This window comes from Mustela nigripes, chromosome 7 (assembly GCF_022355385.1).
Source record: "Mustela nigripes isolate SB6536 chromosome 7, MUSNIG.SB6536, whole genome shotgun sequence".
In the NCBI taxonomy this organism is placed as follows: domain Eukaryota; kingdom Metazoa; phylum Chordata; class Mammalia; order Carnivora; family Mustelidae; genus Mustela; species Mustela nigripes.
In genome coordinates this window covers 37,244,882-37,262,887 of record NC_081563.1, presented here as the reverse complement: position 1 = coordinate 37,262,887, position 18,006 = coordinate 37,244,882, and the positions used below count along the sequence as shown (strand labels likewise).

Here is an 18,006-nt window from a genome sequence, read left to right as displayed (position 1 = left end):
TGAACAAATGGACATGATAATTTGCATTCATTTTTAAACCTTATTTTTTAATAATCTTTCAACATCTCTCTTAAGTAAAAAGGATCTTCTGTTAAGGATTTGGATTCTATTTGGATCTTTAACAAGCCAAATTATCTTTTTGTATGATATTTAAAATATGAACATTATTACTTAATGTAATTATAAAATATACGGGGGAATTAAAGATTCGCTAAAAAATTTCAATTTAATTACTATAATTCAGCAATTTTACTGATTTTTTTCCTGATAAATATTATATATTTGTATGCATAGAAGTGTATGTGTGTATATACACACACACAACTTTTTTCTGTCAGTTTTACCATTTATTTACTTTTCAATTAACAATAAAAGTTCATGTGGACAGTAAATCAGAAAATACTTTCTATGGTCGCTTTAAAGGACATTTTTTAAACCCAAAAATGTTATCCAGAGCCATTTTAGGCAACAATGTAACCAAAGTATAAAGTATAAATTCGCATCCCCTTGAACAACTGTCCTTCCACTTAGAACACAATGACCTCCTTAGTTCATTGTGAGCAGAGTTCCTGTTCACTTAGCTGCAACATCATGTAAGTATGGAATCAAAGAAAAAAAAAAAAAAGGGAATAGAAAAATATGTATTAATATTAAATCATATGCTAGCTGAATGTTAGGTTCCCACAGAAATATTTTGCCGTAAATTTCTAAAATCACTTCTCAAGCATAGCTATTTTCATCCAAGGACCAATTTCCTTTACTTCCATTATCTTTTATAGTGAAATGCTCCATCTCAACTTACTTATCGGAGCCATTACCAGCAAACATGGTCACACACATCTAGTTCAAGATATGAATATGAGTGTAATACTTACTTTCCGTTATAAATCTGTATAAAACAAATAGGGCTGCCATTACTTATATACTGCAAAAAAGACACAAGAATGAATACAAATTATTATTCATAAAAATGAAATTTCTAATCAATTTAAGAGATTTCCAACTATGAGGACATTAAATACTTAAAATACCAGGCAGTCTCTTCTGTTACAGAATGCCAGTCAGGAGAGATCTGAAAGAGATTCTTTATTGGTAGCCATATACAGTTGATTATACCATCTCTGTGTTTTCTTGCTACTTAAAATATAGAACCTGGACATTTAAAACATTACCAATGCAATAATCACTACAGACTGTCACTGGATCTTTTAAAAGTTTGTTAAAAATTACCAAAGTCATGATGAATACAATTATTGCAGCTATATCATTTGAAAATGTAATATAAATTATGCTGCTAACGACAAAAACATTGAGACACATAAACATCACAATGTAACACAGCAAGAACTCATAACTATTTAATATGAAAATTAAATTTAAAAAGTTATGTTAGAGAACTTGGGGAATATTTCATTTTAGCAAAAACAATCTATCTCCAACTTCTATGATACAGTATGCAGTAAAATACTTTTAAAAGATATGACATTCAAATGCTTCATTTACACAATATTGCCAATACTAATAAAAGTGATGCCCTTAAACACAAACTGCTCTGCTGATTGTGATTTTAAAAATGTTTTCTTTACTTCATTTTACATTTTAGTTAGCAGTTAGCATTACATATTAATCAGTTCTGTTGACAAACAGAGAAGATCCTAGTCAAAATACTGTTGCTCAAAAGTAATGTACATCATATTGCTTGAAACTAACAACCATATAAAAGTGGTAATCATTTATCTAAACATTGATTATGAAAAACGACTGGCATATATTTGGGCAGAGTGTCAAGTTCATGATGGGTTATTTACGATAAAAGTACTTTTACCGAAGCTAACATGATATATAGGTTTCTATGTCAATTACTACAGTCTCTTAAAGTTATAAAAATATTATATAAAATACCACAGGCTTTAGAGGATATAACTTCATGTGGTTCTGATACTAGCAGCTGAAAAGTATTTATAATTTAAAAATAAATAAACTATAGAGGTAAACCAGTTACAAAACAGCAGAGGACTGCAATAGTCACAGAGTGAAAAGAATTGCTCAATTACACTATAGCTAACAAAATGGTGAAGCAGTCGGATCAAAAGTTTTAAAAACCTCTTTCAGAGATTTGTCATCTGGTTCTCTACTGGGATCACTTTCCGGGGTGGGACTCGTATGCCCTGGCTGCCTGGACTGCCTTGGATCGCTGTACTGCGGTCTAATTAAGCCTGTTAATGCCTGAATAGGAAGACTGTGCACTGCTGGGACCTGAACTGTACCAGGACTCTTGAGGGTGTCTGCCTGTGGGTCAGTCGGCCCATCCACGGCGACTTCCACATTTGCACTGGTTTTCTGTGGCAGGACTGCTTCTCCAGGAGAAGGCTCATTTTTGTCACTACTTTTTAAACCACCACTTTTTTTCGGGTTCTCTGTATTTTCTGCTGCTAGCTCTGACGCAGATGATGAAGCATGCTCCCTAGGGTCATACAAACTAATGCCACTAAGAACTGAACTTGGGGTTCCCAGGGGAAGGCCAGCTGAAGAGGAGAGTTTAGGGGCATATGGAGGCAAGGCCCCCGGCCCGGAACTGCTAGTCACGGCCCCTGAGGGCTGCGACGAAGCAAGGTTAGATCTGGCTAAGTGAGGGGTGCCCTTTAATGTATGTGAGTCCTTCATAACCGCTGGGTGAGACTCTGTACTGTGCAGTCTATGAAGTCTAGGATCAAAATTTTTTTGCAGCCTAGGATCTCCTAATTTACTTCCTGAACTATGTAAGTCTCCAAATTGTTCTAGGTAGCCTTCTCTGTTTGCGGTGTTCACTTTGGCTTTGGCTGCTGATTTTGAATCAGTGGGCACTGTATTCTGATGAAGATCGCTTTTTGTATTCCACAACCTACTGAGCCTCTGGTCAGCTATAAGAGGGGGCAGAGGTAAATTGATTGAAGATACTGGGTCAGGTTTAGGTAAAGGGACTGGAAGTAAGTCTTCTGGAGCCCACACGATGTGTTTTGCAAAATTGGGTTTGGTTAGGATAATATCCATTTTAATGTGACTGAACTGCCTCAGCTGTGACCTCGGATCCTGGAGCATTATGCCAGGGGAAGAATCCAAAGGTATTAAGAAAGCTTTTTCTCTCAATTCTCTTTCTGTATCTTCATCATCATCATCTCCTCTTTTGTGTTTGACAGAGCTGGGATTTGCATGATGCGAATCAAATTTTGTTCCACCAACAGACGATCCTATGTGACCACTTCCATTCCCCCTCAATTTCCTGGGATCCCATGCTAGTCTAAGATCCAGTGGGGCAGACTCAGAGGATTTTCTCACGTCTTGCCTTGGGATAGTCCTAAGTCTAGGGTCAACAACTTGGTTTCCTTTGCTTTTCTCTTTAGCGAGTCTTGGGTCAGTAGGAGTGCTGAGGTCTGTGGAAGGCTGTTGCTGATTCCTTAAAGTTTCTGTTTGTTTCTGTAATGTTTTCAGTATTGACTTCACACTGCTTCCTTCTTCCTCTTCACTACTGGAATACCAGTTAACAGTATCATCTAAATGCAGATAAAAACTTATTGTAAAGAATGAAGCATTCATATTTTACCTTAATTAAGATAATCGAAAAACATGCAATATTTCTAGAAAAAGTGTAGTCTAACTTCAAGAAAATGCATCAGAGAAATGCCAGAGTTTCAACACTGGAATAAAATTAGATGCGGAATGACAATAATCAATTCAGTCATCATACTCTATAGAGAAAGAGGTGTGGTATTAGAATACGTGTAGCGTCCTTCTGATCAGGGAGAAGTCAGGACCTTTTATTCGGATTGGCCAAAAGAGAACTTAAGAGTATGTGTGGCATGACAGAGTTGGGGAAGGAGGGAAAATACTCTTGGAAAAGAATACTAAAATGTTTTGGATCTCTTTAATTTAAGTAATACTTAAGCTTCGTAGCTCTGGATTTATGGAGATAACAAGGATGCAATGTTTTTTAAAAATCTGGAAAGAAAACAAAACAATGAAGTACTGATTAAGGGCATTGGGAAACAAGCAAATGAGAGATGAGGTAGAGATTTTTCATCTATAGCTTATTATATTTCTAGATGTTTGACATATGTGAATATATTAGCTATTTAAACATTTTAAAGTAAAAATAACAAAACTAACAACCTGAAATTTATATACTTTAACTTTATGGGAACACTTTGGGCCGTATTCCTAAAGGCTTATATTTAACCCTAGTGTGTTAGACACCCTGTTAAGAAGCTTAACTGTCAGAGGTATTCTTTCTAGTAGTACAGCAGGGATTATGAACTGATGCTACAGGAGACAGTCCTTCCTTTCCATTAAAACATACACATGTTTAAAAAAAACATACATATGTTGACTCTGACTTGGTAACACACACACACACACACACACACACACACGTGTCCTAGAATGTCATGGATTAATAGAATATTGGGCATATTCTCATTTAACTCATCTCACTGCTCACTAGCACGTTTCTACTACACATAATTTCAGTGTTACACATATAGTTTGAACAGAGTTACAAAACAGGCATTGATATTTAGGGTGGAATTATGGCTTAAAATCATACAGACTATATACCACAGTGGAAAAAAATTTTGGCTTGTTTTTAAAGTTTTCTTTTTAAGGAATCTCTCCATCCAAAGTGGGACTTGAACTCACAACCCCAAGCATCAAGAGTCTTACGCTCCACTGACTCAGGCGTGGAAAAAAGTTGCATTCATATTTCAATGTCAGTGTCAGAAAAAACTACTTCTAGACACTAGATCTCTTTTCTTCCTCTCTTTGATCTTGGGAAGACCAAAGCTGAACTAGTGATTCACTTTAACCTGCTGCCATTATTTTAAATATTTCTGCATAGCAATTCATTTCTCACAGAATTTGTTACTTGATCCAAATATGTAAGATGATCCAAATCTGACCTACAAAAGGAAGATGCTATTTTAGTTTGCCTTTCTTATCAATATATTTCCTAAGCCATCTTCAATCATTTCTGGAATGAGAAGGAAAGCAGACCAATGGGTAGGCCAATGAAAAGGAGATATTAGATAAGAAATGACAGTTAACAGCTTTTTCAGCTTTTTATCAAAGGAGAGATTAAAATTATAAGGGCATTACAATTTATAAAAATGAACATGAACACACACACACACAAAAATCTAGCTGTTCACTACTAGGTATTTACCCAAAGATACAAATGTAGTGATCCAAAGGGGCACCTGCACCCCAATGTTTATAGCAGCATGTCCACAATAGCCAAGCTGTGGAAAGAGCCCAGATGTCCATTGACAGATGAAGGATAAAGAGGAAATGGCATGCACACGCGCACATGCGCGCACACGCGCACACACACACACCATGGACTATTAGCCATCAAAAAGAATGAAATCTTACCATTTATAATGATGTGGACGGAACTACGGGGTATTATACTAAGTGAAATAAATCAATCAGCTAAAGACAATTATCATATAATCTCACTCATATGTGGAATTTAAGAAACAAAACAGAGGAGCACAGGAGAAGGGTGGGAAAAATAAAACAAGATGAAATCAGAGAGATAAACCGTAAGAGACTCTTAGTCATAGGAAAAAAGCAGGGCTGCCAGAGGGGAGGGGAGTGGGGAGGACAGGGTAATTGGGTAACAGGCATTAAGGAGGGCACATGATATAATGAGCCCTGGGTGTTATATACAACTGATGAACCACCGAACTCTACCTCTGAAACTAATAATACACTATATGTTAATTAACTGAATTTAAATTCTTAAAGAAACCTAGCCATTCAAGATTTTTTCTGGACACAGAGAAAAAACCTTCATAAAACATCACCAATTATATTACTATAGTACAAAATTTTATATCCAGAAAAACTGTAAATTTTCTTATTTATGAAAATGTAAATCTAAGACTTTATAGAAAGATAATCATTAAAATTTTTTTTAAGTGTAAGCACTTTAAGAAGCAAACATAAATTGTATAGAAAACTAATTTATTAGGAATCCCTAATTTCCCTGTGATGTTAAATAAATGAAGTGTTAATGCTACCTTCTTTGAAAAGGTAACAGATGTTTATATAATAGCTTGTAGCTACCTAATGTTACCCAGTTTTACATATTTATAAATTTTATGCTTAAGAGTAGGCCAATGGGCACCTGGCTGGCTTAGCTGGAGGAGCACGAGACTCCTGGCCTTGGGTCGTGGGTTTGAGCCCCATGTCGGCCATGCAATTTGCGTAATTAAAAAAAAAATACACACACACAAGAAAGTGGGCAAACATATCAATTCTGTAATTCATAAGAACTGGATGTGTTAAGCTTTCTCTCCTCAACTGAATTAAGTAACTGTTATATACTTATCAATATCAAAAATACTAAGGTAAACTTGAGGTTTCCACATAATCTTTTATGTTAAAAATAATATTCCTTCATAATATAGTAGAATACAACCTATGCCCATAAAAACTCTAATAACTGAATCATTTTAAACTTAGGCTAGAAGTCAAAATTTCTGCACTGGAAGATGTCTGGTTCCTGTTTTATTGGAAGATGTCTGGTTCCTGTTTTATTTCCTTCTTCCATAAAAGGCTTCAGCCAGGCCTCACACTATAGCTTCCGATCTACTCTCTGCTTCAGGTAAAATTCTTTGCAATTAAGTACTAAAGCATTAATGACTCTGGAAACCATGACCAATTCCAAGCAGATAGAAGCTACAAGATAAGCTGGAAGTAGAATAGATAGTTCAAAGGAACTTATTTTTCAAATTTTAACCTATTCAAGGGCATTTCAGGAACTGGGTAATTCCAAAGTAAGATACTACCATAACAACTGACACACCTTCGTCCTTGCTTGGTGCCCTTTGAGGTTGGGTGCTGCTTGGTTCATCTTCTTCTTGGTACTTCTGAGTAAGTCTGACAAAAAGAGCTCTCTGCACTGCAGGGAGGAGGCCTGGAGCAGGCAGGGGGCCGTGGCCTGTCGTGTTGCTGCTGCCATCAGATCCACTCCCACGGTTAGGGGAGTCTTGAACAATGGGAGGCTGATGCTGGGCAAAGTCAACATGCCACATCCCATCTATACACATAACACAGAAAACACAGATACTGATTTAGCACCGAACTCCACTAGAGAGTGCCACGGTCAGTTACAAGAAATTGAAGCTTTAATAGTAACTACATTTAATTACCGTATTACTATGTGATTGTAAATGTTTTTTTAAAGATATTATTTTATTTATTTTAGAGAAAGAGAGCATTGAGGGGAGAGGCAGGGGCAAGCAGACTCCATGTTGAGCGTGGAGCTGGACGCAGGGCTCGTTTCATGACCCGGAGCTGAAATGAAAACTTGGGACTCTTAACCGACTGAGCCACGTGGGCACCCAATTGTAAATATTTTTTTTAAAGCTATCTAAAGTTCTGGTGTAGCAAATGTTTGGTTAAATTTAAAATATATTTTATGGGGGCGCCTGGGTGGCTCAGTGGGTTAAGCCACTGCCTTCGGCTCAGGTCGATCTCAGGGTCCTGGGATCAAGTCCCGCATCGGGCTCTCTGCTCAGCAGGGAGCCTGCTTCCTCCTCTCTCTCTCTGCCTGCCTCTCTGCCTACTTGTGATCTCTCTCTGTCAAATAAATAAATAAAATCTTTAAAAGAAAAAAATAAAAAAAATAAAATAAAATATATTTTATGGCTTCAATTTCATTACATTTCACTTAGCTTTATTAAAAACACACATTCTTATCATGTTTTCAATGAAAAATAGAGAACGCCAAAGATTTTAAATTAAAAATGAGTTGGGGTGCCTTGGTGGCTCAGTCGCTAAGCGTATGCCTTTGGCTCAGGTCATGATCCCAGGGTCCTGGGATCAAGCCCCGCATCAGGCTCCCTGCTCCCTGCTTCTCCCTCTCCCACTCCCCCTGCTTATGTTCCCTCTCTTGCTGTGTCTCTGTCAAATAAATAAATATAATCTTTAAAAAAAAAAAAGAAAAGCTAAGCTTAAAAACAGTTAAAAATGAGTTATTTGAAAAGGTAAACTCACCACCAGAGTTACTAGGTGGCTGAAAATTAGGTATAGCATGCTGTGAATAGTAATTATCATAAAATTCAGCTGGGTTTTGTAGGGACTCATAACTGGTGTTGAGCTGCATTTCACCAGGACTTTGCAGGTATGAGGAACCTGGAGAACAGTGATTCTCTCTGGGTACTTTCATCATGTGTTCTGGAAAGCCCGAGCAATGGTAAGCACCACTCATATTCTGTGGTGTCAAAGGTGCATCTGGTTGAACAAGTACTCCAGCTTGACTGTGAGGACCTAAAATCCCAGGCGGAGCAGGCGGCAAAGGTGGGCTGTGTGGCACTGCGGTGCATGGATGATGTCCGGGGGAGCCCGGGTGCATCACAGGACTACTGTGTCCCTGAGACATATTAGGTCCAGGACCCGGACTTGATCCAGAACTATAGATATGCTGAGGATGTGGGCTGCTTTCCTGAAACTGTGGTCCTGGTGGTGAGGCACTGTTATAAAATGCTGGTGGCCTGTAGACAGAAAGAAGAGTATTTCTTAGTTCAAAGAAAAGAGGCAAACAAGAATGTTGTATTTTAAATATGTGCGGTTAAGTGTGTTTTTCTGTATCAGAATGTGTTTTTAAGAAGCAGTTTATTCTACATTATCTCCAAATAAAAATGCAAATAAATGCATCTTGCCTTCATTTTAGCCCACAGTCTTAATCAATTGACACTATTAGCTGTTCTAAAGCTTACAACTATTTTGAAAAATACAGAAAAGGGCAAAGATAAGTAAGAATCACCTCTAACCCTGCCACCCACAGAAATATTTTTTGGTTAGTTATTATTTTTTGGTTAGACTTTTTTCTAGGTATACATGGACCTTTCCTAAAATATAACAAAGTAGAATTGTACTATACAAACACACACCTTTTCAATTTCTAATGGATTACTGTCGGCATATAAAAAGACCTTTAGGTTTTGAGTGTTGTTGTTCTTTCTGGACATCTTACTAATTTAATTACTATTTCTAATAGTTTTGTCAGTTGATTCCTTCAGGTCTATTGAGGGAGACCACCCCAAAAATGAGCTCCCTCTCCATTTCTTTCTTTCTTTCTTTTTTTTTTTTGCCTCTCCATTTCTATCTTTATATCTATTATGTCTTTCTCTTTTTGCATTGGCTCGCATCTGATCTACAGTATTAGAGTATTAGCCAAACAATGGACATACTTATATTCTTCTTGACCTTAAGAGAAATAATTTTAATGGTTCACATTTCCTGTCAATTTCTTGTTCCTCATTTACTGAGATCTCACTGATTTTCTGAGTGTTCAGGGTTAAAATAATCAACAGTGGGGGGCGCCTGAGTGGCTCAGTGGGTTAAAGCCTCTGCCTTCGGCTCAGGTCATGATCTCAGGGTCCTGGGATCGAGCCCCGCATCGGGCTCTCTGCTCTGCAGGGAGTCTGCTTCCCTCTCTCTCTCTCTGCCTGCCTCTCTGCCTACTTGTGATCTCTGTCTGTCAAATAAATAAATAAAATCTTAAAAAAAAAAAAAAAAATCAACAGTGGGACTTGCAGCCCAGGTGCACAGACTCTGGGAAAGGGCAGCAGGACTGGAATGGTGTTGTTAGAAAATGCAAATCTGGATCCAGCTTACCAAAGGCTTTCCTCTAATAGCCTAAGGAAATATTTCTCTAAAAGAATCAAATATTCTGGGGCGCCTGGGTGGCTCAGTGGGTTAAGCCGCTGCCTTCGGCTCAGGTCATGATCTCAGGGTCCTGGGATCAAGTCCCGCATCGGGCTCTCTGCTCAGCGGGGAGCCTGCTTCCTCCTCTATCTCTGCCTTCCTCTCTGCCTACTTGTGATCTCTCTCTGTCGAATAAATAAATAAAATCTTAAAAAAAAAAAAGAATCAAATATTCTGGAGACATGCTAATGCCACTATTTGAAGATGTTATCAATGCTGAATGTAGCCTCCTAATGAATTGGGAGACATAGCAATTCTAGCCACCGGGCAGTGTCTCTCAGGGTTACTCTGTGGAGAGATTTTTTTTTTTTTTTTTTTAAAGATTTTATTTATTTATTTGAGAGAGAGAGACAGTGAGAGAGAGCATGAGCGAGGAGAGGTCAGAGGGAGAAGCAGACTCCCCATGGAGCTGGGAGCCCGATGTGGGATTTGATCCTGCGATTTCGGGATCATGACCTGAGCCGAAGGCAGTCGTCCAACCAACTGAGCCACCCAGGCATCCCTGTGGAGAGATTTTTAAAGCTATTAAGGATTCCACAGAGAGAAACACTGATGGCATGCAGCAGGGGACAGAGACAAAGGAAAGCAGGAAGAGCATTTGGGGTGAATGCCGGGTATCTGCTATCTCTACCTAAGTTTAATTACATGATTAACATGGAATACAAGTTATTTTCTCAGTAGGAAATTTTAGAGGGAAAATGATGCCATTTTTGAAGATTTTAACTTACTTCTTCCCAATCTTATGTGCTAAATCCACAGTAGGTTTTACAACTATTTCAAAAAGAGATGGGATTTTCTTGAAATCATCAGAGAGATCTGTCTGAAAATCATCTTCAGGATCAGAAAAGGGAAAATGCTCTGGTGGAGTTGGCAGAAGCCCAACTCCTGGAGGTGGTTTGGGAAGAGGAGTTATGCCCCGTTTTCTAAGTTCTTCTAATTCTCGTTCATCTTCATTTGTGGCTTCTTCTTCAGTGTTCAACACCTAAAAATGATTGGCAAAGATTACTATTCCAAAACAAGCTTTCTTCCTTACATTTAAAAACTGTGAAGACTTCAATAAACCAGTTTTGTTATGAGAAAAATATCATTCTGAAGTCAAAATGGGTCAGAGAGAGCTAACTCATTTTTGATAATAAGGTTCAAAGTAGTAAAAGATATTTCTCAAAGTACATTAGCTTTTTAATGGCAAAACAAGGGTAAGAATGAAAGATTTTAATTCCTAGTCCAATACTTCTGCTTTTCTAACATACTACACTCATAGATTAAAACATAAAATAACAAATCCTTGATTTCTCAGGAGACTTTTCTGAAATATGATTTATAAAATATGATTCAAGACAAATGACTCTGTGGTGAGACCTAAGAAATAACTGAAGTACAAAAATATTACTTACTTTGTCCAAAAGTTTCCTTGTTTCTTTAGTCAGATCATCATGTGAAAATTTACAGTTGTCTCCTTGATAACATTTTGCTCCACTATGGTAGAACTTACACGGAAATTCATGTAAATAAAAATATTAAGGAACAGACCAAGTGACATCAAACTCTAATATTTTGAAATCCAAAAACATATCGGTGCTGAGTCAATAAGACTGTATTACTATATATTGCACTGAATTTTTTACACACGTCATATCAGACAATTTTTAAGATGAAATATTTCAATTATGCAGCAAAACATCCAAAAATTTTAATCTTCCTTACTATATTAAGCTAGAAAATATTTTAAAGAAAAAATAATTGTTATAGCAAATACAATAGTATTTCAATTATGTAAGTTCTGTTACTTTCCACAATAAAAATTGTAGACAGAGTAAATAAATTTTGTAGCAAGAGCTTATATCTATAAAGGAAACAAAGGGGCTTGATATGTCATATTAAAGTCAAATATCCCAATATGAAAACTATAAGCTAAGCTACCCCATGATTTTGGAAACAAATTTTAAACTTCTAAAGAAAATTTTAAATCCAGAAGTTTATTGAAAAATATGCCATTTTCAGGTGGCTTACATTCAGGGAATTTCTGAGGGGTTTTAGGAAATTTATTATTGTAATCAACACTTTGACAAGATCAAGAGGAAAAAGTCATATGACCATAGCAGATGCTATTTTAAATTTAAAACCAAAGTAGGTTTTCTAGGGATTTTGAAAAACTTCAGTAATGTTTTATAATCTCAATATTTTGGTTAACATCTTTTTAATAAAGGATATTATGCATATAAATGCAGTTCTCTCCTTTGGTACAATATCCTTGTAAATAAAACTTGCAGATCTCCTTTCTCTTCTCCAACTCTGCATCATGATCAAATTTACACTGATCTCCCTGTCACAAAAGAGAAAAAAAGAAACAATTGAATTTTCTCTATGGTGTTTCATGGTGGAACTACGGCCATATCTTCAGTGTTTAAATCATGATCTAATAATAATTCAAACAATCTCTTGGAAGTCTTGCCCAAGTCAGTGGGTGTGGCTATGCACAGAGGCAGAGGCAGCACGGAGAGCATGGCCTCAGAGCCTACTGCCTGGGTTCCACCAGCACTCACCGTTTCTAGCTGAGCCACTAGGGACACTTATTTAACCTCTTGGTTTGGCCATGTTTAAAATGGGGCTATTAACAGTACCTACTTCGTAGGTTTGCTGTAAAGATTAAAACATTTAATATTAATAATCCACTTTAAACAGTACTTGCCACACAGTCAGCATTTTGTGTTTGTTAAATAAAATCTGGGTTCAACAAATTATATTACTGCCCCAGAACAGAATTATGTATGCTCTAATGTACAGTATTTCCATAGACACACTTTGAAGATACTCTTTGAAGAACCAGCTTTATAATTACAAGTATATGAGAAATGAAAAAGAAAAAAAAACCCTAATCACCCCCTAAAAAGACTTTACATTTTAAAGATTATTGTGGAAGTTAAAATTCTTTATGATATCCCCCTAAATTTACCTTAATACATCTCCCTTCCAGAAAGTATTTACAGATTTGTTTTCCTTTGTGTTCCACTGTGTGCTGATTAATGAATTCCTGAGTCATAACCTTCCATTTTTTCCCTGGTTTACTATACTGTAAGAAAGAAAAATTCATTTAAATACAACATATAAAATATTAAATATGTACTAAAATGGACAGTCAAATGCATTAGGAAAGCAGTACAAATGACTATTTAAAGTGGTCAAGAGTGGACATTCAGATACTATTCATTTACTTGCAGAGACAGGCTTCTAATACACTGCTCATTGCTACTAGTGGTTGCAAAGAACCTATTTCTATTTTAATGAGGAAGTACAACTACTTTTTAAAAATAAAATTATGAAAAGCTTGAAAATTAACAATAATACTCTGTTGGCAAAGATGTTAAATATGCTTTCTTGTGATTTGCTGATAGCTATGTTATAAAAGATTAATAATACCCATACTGTTTGACAAAATTTGTACTTTTCAGGAGTATTCTGAAGGAATTATCAGGGAGGCACATATACTTTATTCACGAAAATAATTACTGCAGAATTACTTTGCATGATAAAACAAACAGACAGACAGACACCTAGAAATTACACATCCCAAATGATGAGACTAGTCAAATACATTAAGATGTAGGTCAGTGATAGATTAGTATGTAATCATTACAAACTGAAGAGATGGAGTGACAATTTAGGAACATAAGAAAATGTTCATGATACTTTAAGTATCGTATTATCGTATCATAAGTAAGTATCGTAAGTATTAAATGTTCACGATACTTAAGTGGAAAACTGATCTGAATTTTATAATAATAAAGACAAAAGATAAAAGTCTCAAAGAATATATCCCCACATTTAAGAGTGTATGTCTCTAGATGGATCTCCAAAAAATCAGAGATTTTTTGCATGTGTGGTTATTCTGTACTTCCTTTAGGAAAGAAAAAAAAAAAGGAGGGAGGATGTATTTCCTTAAACTTTTAAAAAATAACAAAAAGAAGTATATGGTAGAAAATCTCACAGCCCTACCTGTTTTCCTTACTTCTCCTTAGACCCCTGTTCAACTTTTGCTGAGTACAAGAAAATTGAGTAACATGAGTATGATGCTTAGCCAGGCTAAGGACTTACATTCATGAGCTCTATAAAATAGCACTGTTTTTCAAACACCCGGTATGCATCATACTTTATATATAGCAGGAGTTCACAATAACTATTTGCTCTTCTAATCTGATTTGTTTCCCTTTCCTTCAGTTTGCTAGGAGATAGAGAACAAAACACAACCTACTGAAAATAGGAAACTGCCTCACAGCAACCACTTGAGGCAAAAGATGGCTAGACTTAAATCTGATCCTCAGTGCTCGCATTTGAAATATATGTTTTACTGTAAGAATTCTGGGGAAAAAGTACAAAAATACCAAGAACACAGATAATCCTATAGGTTTTTAAAAAATATATAAGTATACTGAAATTGCCCCAGGAAAAATACAATAAAATTGTTTATGCTATTCTCTAATCGGATCATTTAAAATGTCTTAAATTTATGTAAATTTGGCTCACAAACATTTTCTATTTCCAGGCTCATTTAGAGCAAGAAGATATAAGAAAATAGGAAATCCAGGAGAATGCATTATACAAAATCAACAGGCCAAATAGAATATAACAAAAATTAAAAAGTAAAATATTAGGTAATCACCAAAAAAATCCAAAACCACCCTGAAAAATGCACCAAGTTGTACCTATATTTCATCAATAATTCATTCTATGACTAATGATGTCCCTCACTGTTTTAATAGAGGGTTATGGGTTTTTCTGTTTTGTTTTTTAGTTTAGTTTAGTTCAAATGAGTAGAAAGTGTATCAGTATTTATAACCATGAGAAACCTAATTATAATGAAGATACTCTAAAAAAATCTAAAGAAACTTTAACAAAATTTTAGGAGAAAATAACATGACTAGAAGATCTGATCTTTCAAGTCTAAGCCTATAGAAGCAACGTGAATGTCCTCTACCGTTAAGATCTCTTGTAATAAAGGAGTTGGAAGAACCACAGAAATCATTTAGTTCATCACCCTCACTAGACAAATGTGAAAAGTGAAGATTAGAGAAATTAGTGACTTGCTAAGGGTCATATGGCGAGTCAGCAGTCAGGGTAAATAGAACTCTTTGCACTGTATTATACTACCTCTAAGAAAACACAATTCAGGGCTCCTGGATGGCTCAGTTGGTTAAACGACTGCCTTGGTTCAGGTCAGGATCCTGGAGTTCTGGGATCAAGTTCCACATCGGGCTCCCTGCTTGGCATGGAGTCTGCTTCTCCCTCTGACCCTGCCCTTTCTCATGTTCTCTCTCTCCCTCATTCTCTCTCTCCCTGCCTCTCAAATAAATAAATAAATAAATAAATAAATAAATAAAAAGAAAATACAATTCAAGAAAGAGGGAGGGGGGAGAAAAGAGGGAGAGAAAGGAAAGACGAAGATAGGGAAAACAAAATTATCTACTTGGTTATTTCAAAATGTACTTCCTCTAGAAGATGTATTATACTGGCATAAGAAACAAGAGCACAAATTTTTTTTTTGAAATATGTAAGGAAGAGGGAATGAAAAGATTTGCTGGCAAAATAATATGTATTTACAGAAAATGTAACAGGTGTTATAAATACAAAAAAAAAGTTAAGAGGTTTTATGGCCAACAGACTAAGTAAGTTCTTAAAACCTATCAAACATTTTCTTGTTCTGTGACCACCCTGGAGTTTTCAAGACAGTTCATGTGAACATGCAGATATCTGCGAATTTATCTGGCTTTTAGAGGATCTCATACTCCTGGAAAAGATGAAAACAGATGTATGTTGGCCACTCTAGCATGTTCACTGTACCCTCGACAGGTTTCCTCCAGACCACTCCTAAATATGAGCTACTTGCTTGGGCTCTGGCACTCTGTTTCTAGAATCATAACAAGAAATCTCTCTTGACAGCCAATAAACTGACACAGTTGATAACATTTTAATATTTTTTTTTAAGATTTTATTTATTTATTTGACAGAGAGATCACAAGTAGGCAGAGAGTCAGGCAGAGAGAGGAGAAAGCAGGCTCCTCGCTGAGCAGAGAGCCCGATGCGGGGCTCGATCCCAGGATCCTGAGACCATGACCTGAGCCGAAGGCAGAGGCTTTACCCCACTGAGCCACCCAGGCACGCCAGTAACATTTTAATCTTAATAAGCTAAAGGAAAAATATTCTAAATCTAATGAGTGCAAAAGAAATAATTTATTCTGATTTTCTATAACATGATAAAGAATTTTTTAGTTGCAACCCGGATTTTTAAACACGTTAGTGCTTGACAATCTCCTTAGAGTTAATTCAACACCATACTTTCATTTTATAGATTAAGCAAACTGAAACTCAGAGACAGGTAGTAACTTGTTCAAAGCTACACTTTGTTGGAAGCTAATTTTTTTTTCCAAACATAGTATGTACCTATTGGCTATAGGAGAGAGCTTACTTTCAGACAGCATTCATACTAATATGGTCTAGGGAAAGCAACATATTCTAGAGGAATATAGGAAAATGGACAGGCAGGTTACAATCACTCAGAAATTCTAAATTTGTCTCCAAAGCTGCTATTCCATGGAACAGTGAGTGGCTCAATCAATGTTAATAGATTGGGCAGGGGTTGGGAGAAGTTCAGGGTCAAGTACAATATAAAAACAATTGAGGGGCGCCTGGGTGGCTCAGTGGGTTGACCCTCTGCTTTTGGCTCAGGTCAGGGTCTCAGGGTCCTGGGATCAAGCCCTGCATCAGGCTCTCTGCTCAGCAGGGAGCCTGCTTCCTCCTCTCTCTGCCTGCCTCTCTTCCTACTTGTGATCTCTCTCTGTTAAATAAATAAATAAAATATTAAAAAAAAATACAACAACAACATCAACAACAAAAACAATGGATTGAACAAAGTAAAATAGGCTTTTTTATACCTAACTTGCAAGAAGCCTTTAATACATTAATGTCAACTTAGAATCCCCAAGAGTAGACTGCCATGTGCTGGGTTTCACAAATTTATTTGGGCCTGAACTTCTTTTTTTAGGTCATACCTATTAACATCTCCTTAAATAGTATACTTAGAGTACATATTAAGAAATCTTTGCTCCTTGGGGCGCCTGGGTGGTGCAGTTGTGAAGCGTCTGCCTTCGGCTCAGGTCATGATCACAGGGTCCCAGATCTAACCCCGCATTGGGCTCCCTGCTCAGTGGGGAGTTTGCCTCCCCATCTCTGCCTGCCTCTCTGCCTATTTGTGATCTCTCTGTGTCAAATAAATAAATAAAATCTTAAAAAAAAATTTGTCCCTTATTTAAACCCAGACATCAGAAAATCAGGCATTTTCAAATTACAATATATAGCTATCCCTTTGCTTTCACTTAAGGTTGTAGCTTTTAATACCCTACTCTTGCTCTGCATAATTTAATCAGTCTTGCTGGAACAGTGTCAGAATACTAGATTTGGACTACTTTAATCCCAAGAGTCTGTACAACAAGGCTGAAATGTACATGTTCAGAATTCAATTCAATATATCTTTATTCAATATTTACTATACATAAGGTACACAAATTCATCTTTCCAACCATTTATATTGCCTTTTCTTCTCTTTCAATGTTTTCGGTTCTAGTATAGTATCTCCCTTCTTATTAGCCATGCTTCATATTGAGCTATTAGCATTTTATTGCCCTTTGCATCTGGGATGACTCCTAGCAAAGGAAAGTACAATGAAGAACTACTAGGGTCACATTTTTGCTTTCCAACATACCAGTTTTACTTGAGGTGCTTTCAAACACATTAATTTTATTTCGAGGTCACCTAAATTTGCATCTTTATACTAGTATCTTGACTAATTAAAACCATAATTCCTTTAATTCTTTTTTTTAGAATCTATTTACACTCATTTGATCTTAGCTGGAAATTTTTCATTTACTAGGAAAGTAGCATTAAAATCACAATGCTTTCTTTGCAGCCAAATAGGTTAAAAGATGGAAAAGCTCTCCTCATTATCTATAAATTCTCAGTACCTCTTGATAGTCATCCATTCCTGAAAAAATATTAGGCCCTTTATTGGTTCTTCCCCCACGGTCTTTGCGTTTGATTTTCTTCGGCAAACCACGTCCACGACCAACATTAAAACTTTTAACCCTCTGTTCAATACCTAAAAGAGTTAAAATGTACTTCAAATATTATAGAAAAACAACATACCTGTCAATCTATTAGTTTATAGGGAACAGCATATTTTAAAGAGTCTATAATATACAGTGCATT

The 18,006-nt window shown here is 36.3% G+C and overlaps 1 protein-coding gene across 1 annotated transcript in view; it reads right to left on the bottom strand.

Moving 5' to 3' along the window:
- Positions 1–1,067: 1,067 nt before the first annotated feature.
- ZC3H6 (zinc finger CCCH-type containing 6) overlaps positions 1,068–18,006 on the bottom strand; it is a 56,926-nt gene continuing 39,987 nt past the window's right edge. The window contains exons 5-12 of the mRNA XM_059405607.1: positions 17,763–17,896; positions 12,704–12,820; positions 11,962–12,073; positions 11,145–11,254; positions 10,479–10,732; positions 8,038–8,534; positions 6,845–7,078; positions 1,068–3,530 (exon numbers count right to left, since the gene is read on the bottom strand). Coding sequence (XP_059261590.1) covers positions 2,062–3,530; positions 6,845–7,078; positions 8,038–8,534; positions 10,479–10,732; positions 11,145–11,254; positions 11,962–12,073; positions 12,704–12,820; positions 17,763–17,896 — 2,927 coding nt within the window. The 3' untranslated portion in view covers positions 1,068–2,061. The remainder of the gene's footprint in view (positions 3,531–6,844; positions 7,079–8,037; positions 8,535–10,478; positions 10,733–11,144; positions 11,255–11,961; positions 12,074–12,703; positions 12,821–17,762; positions 17,897–18,006) is intronic.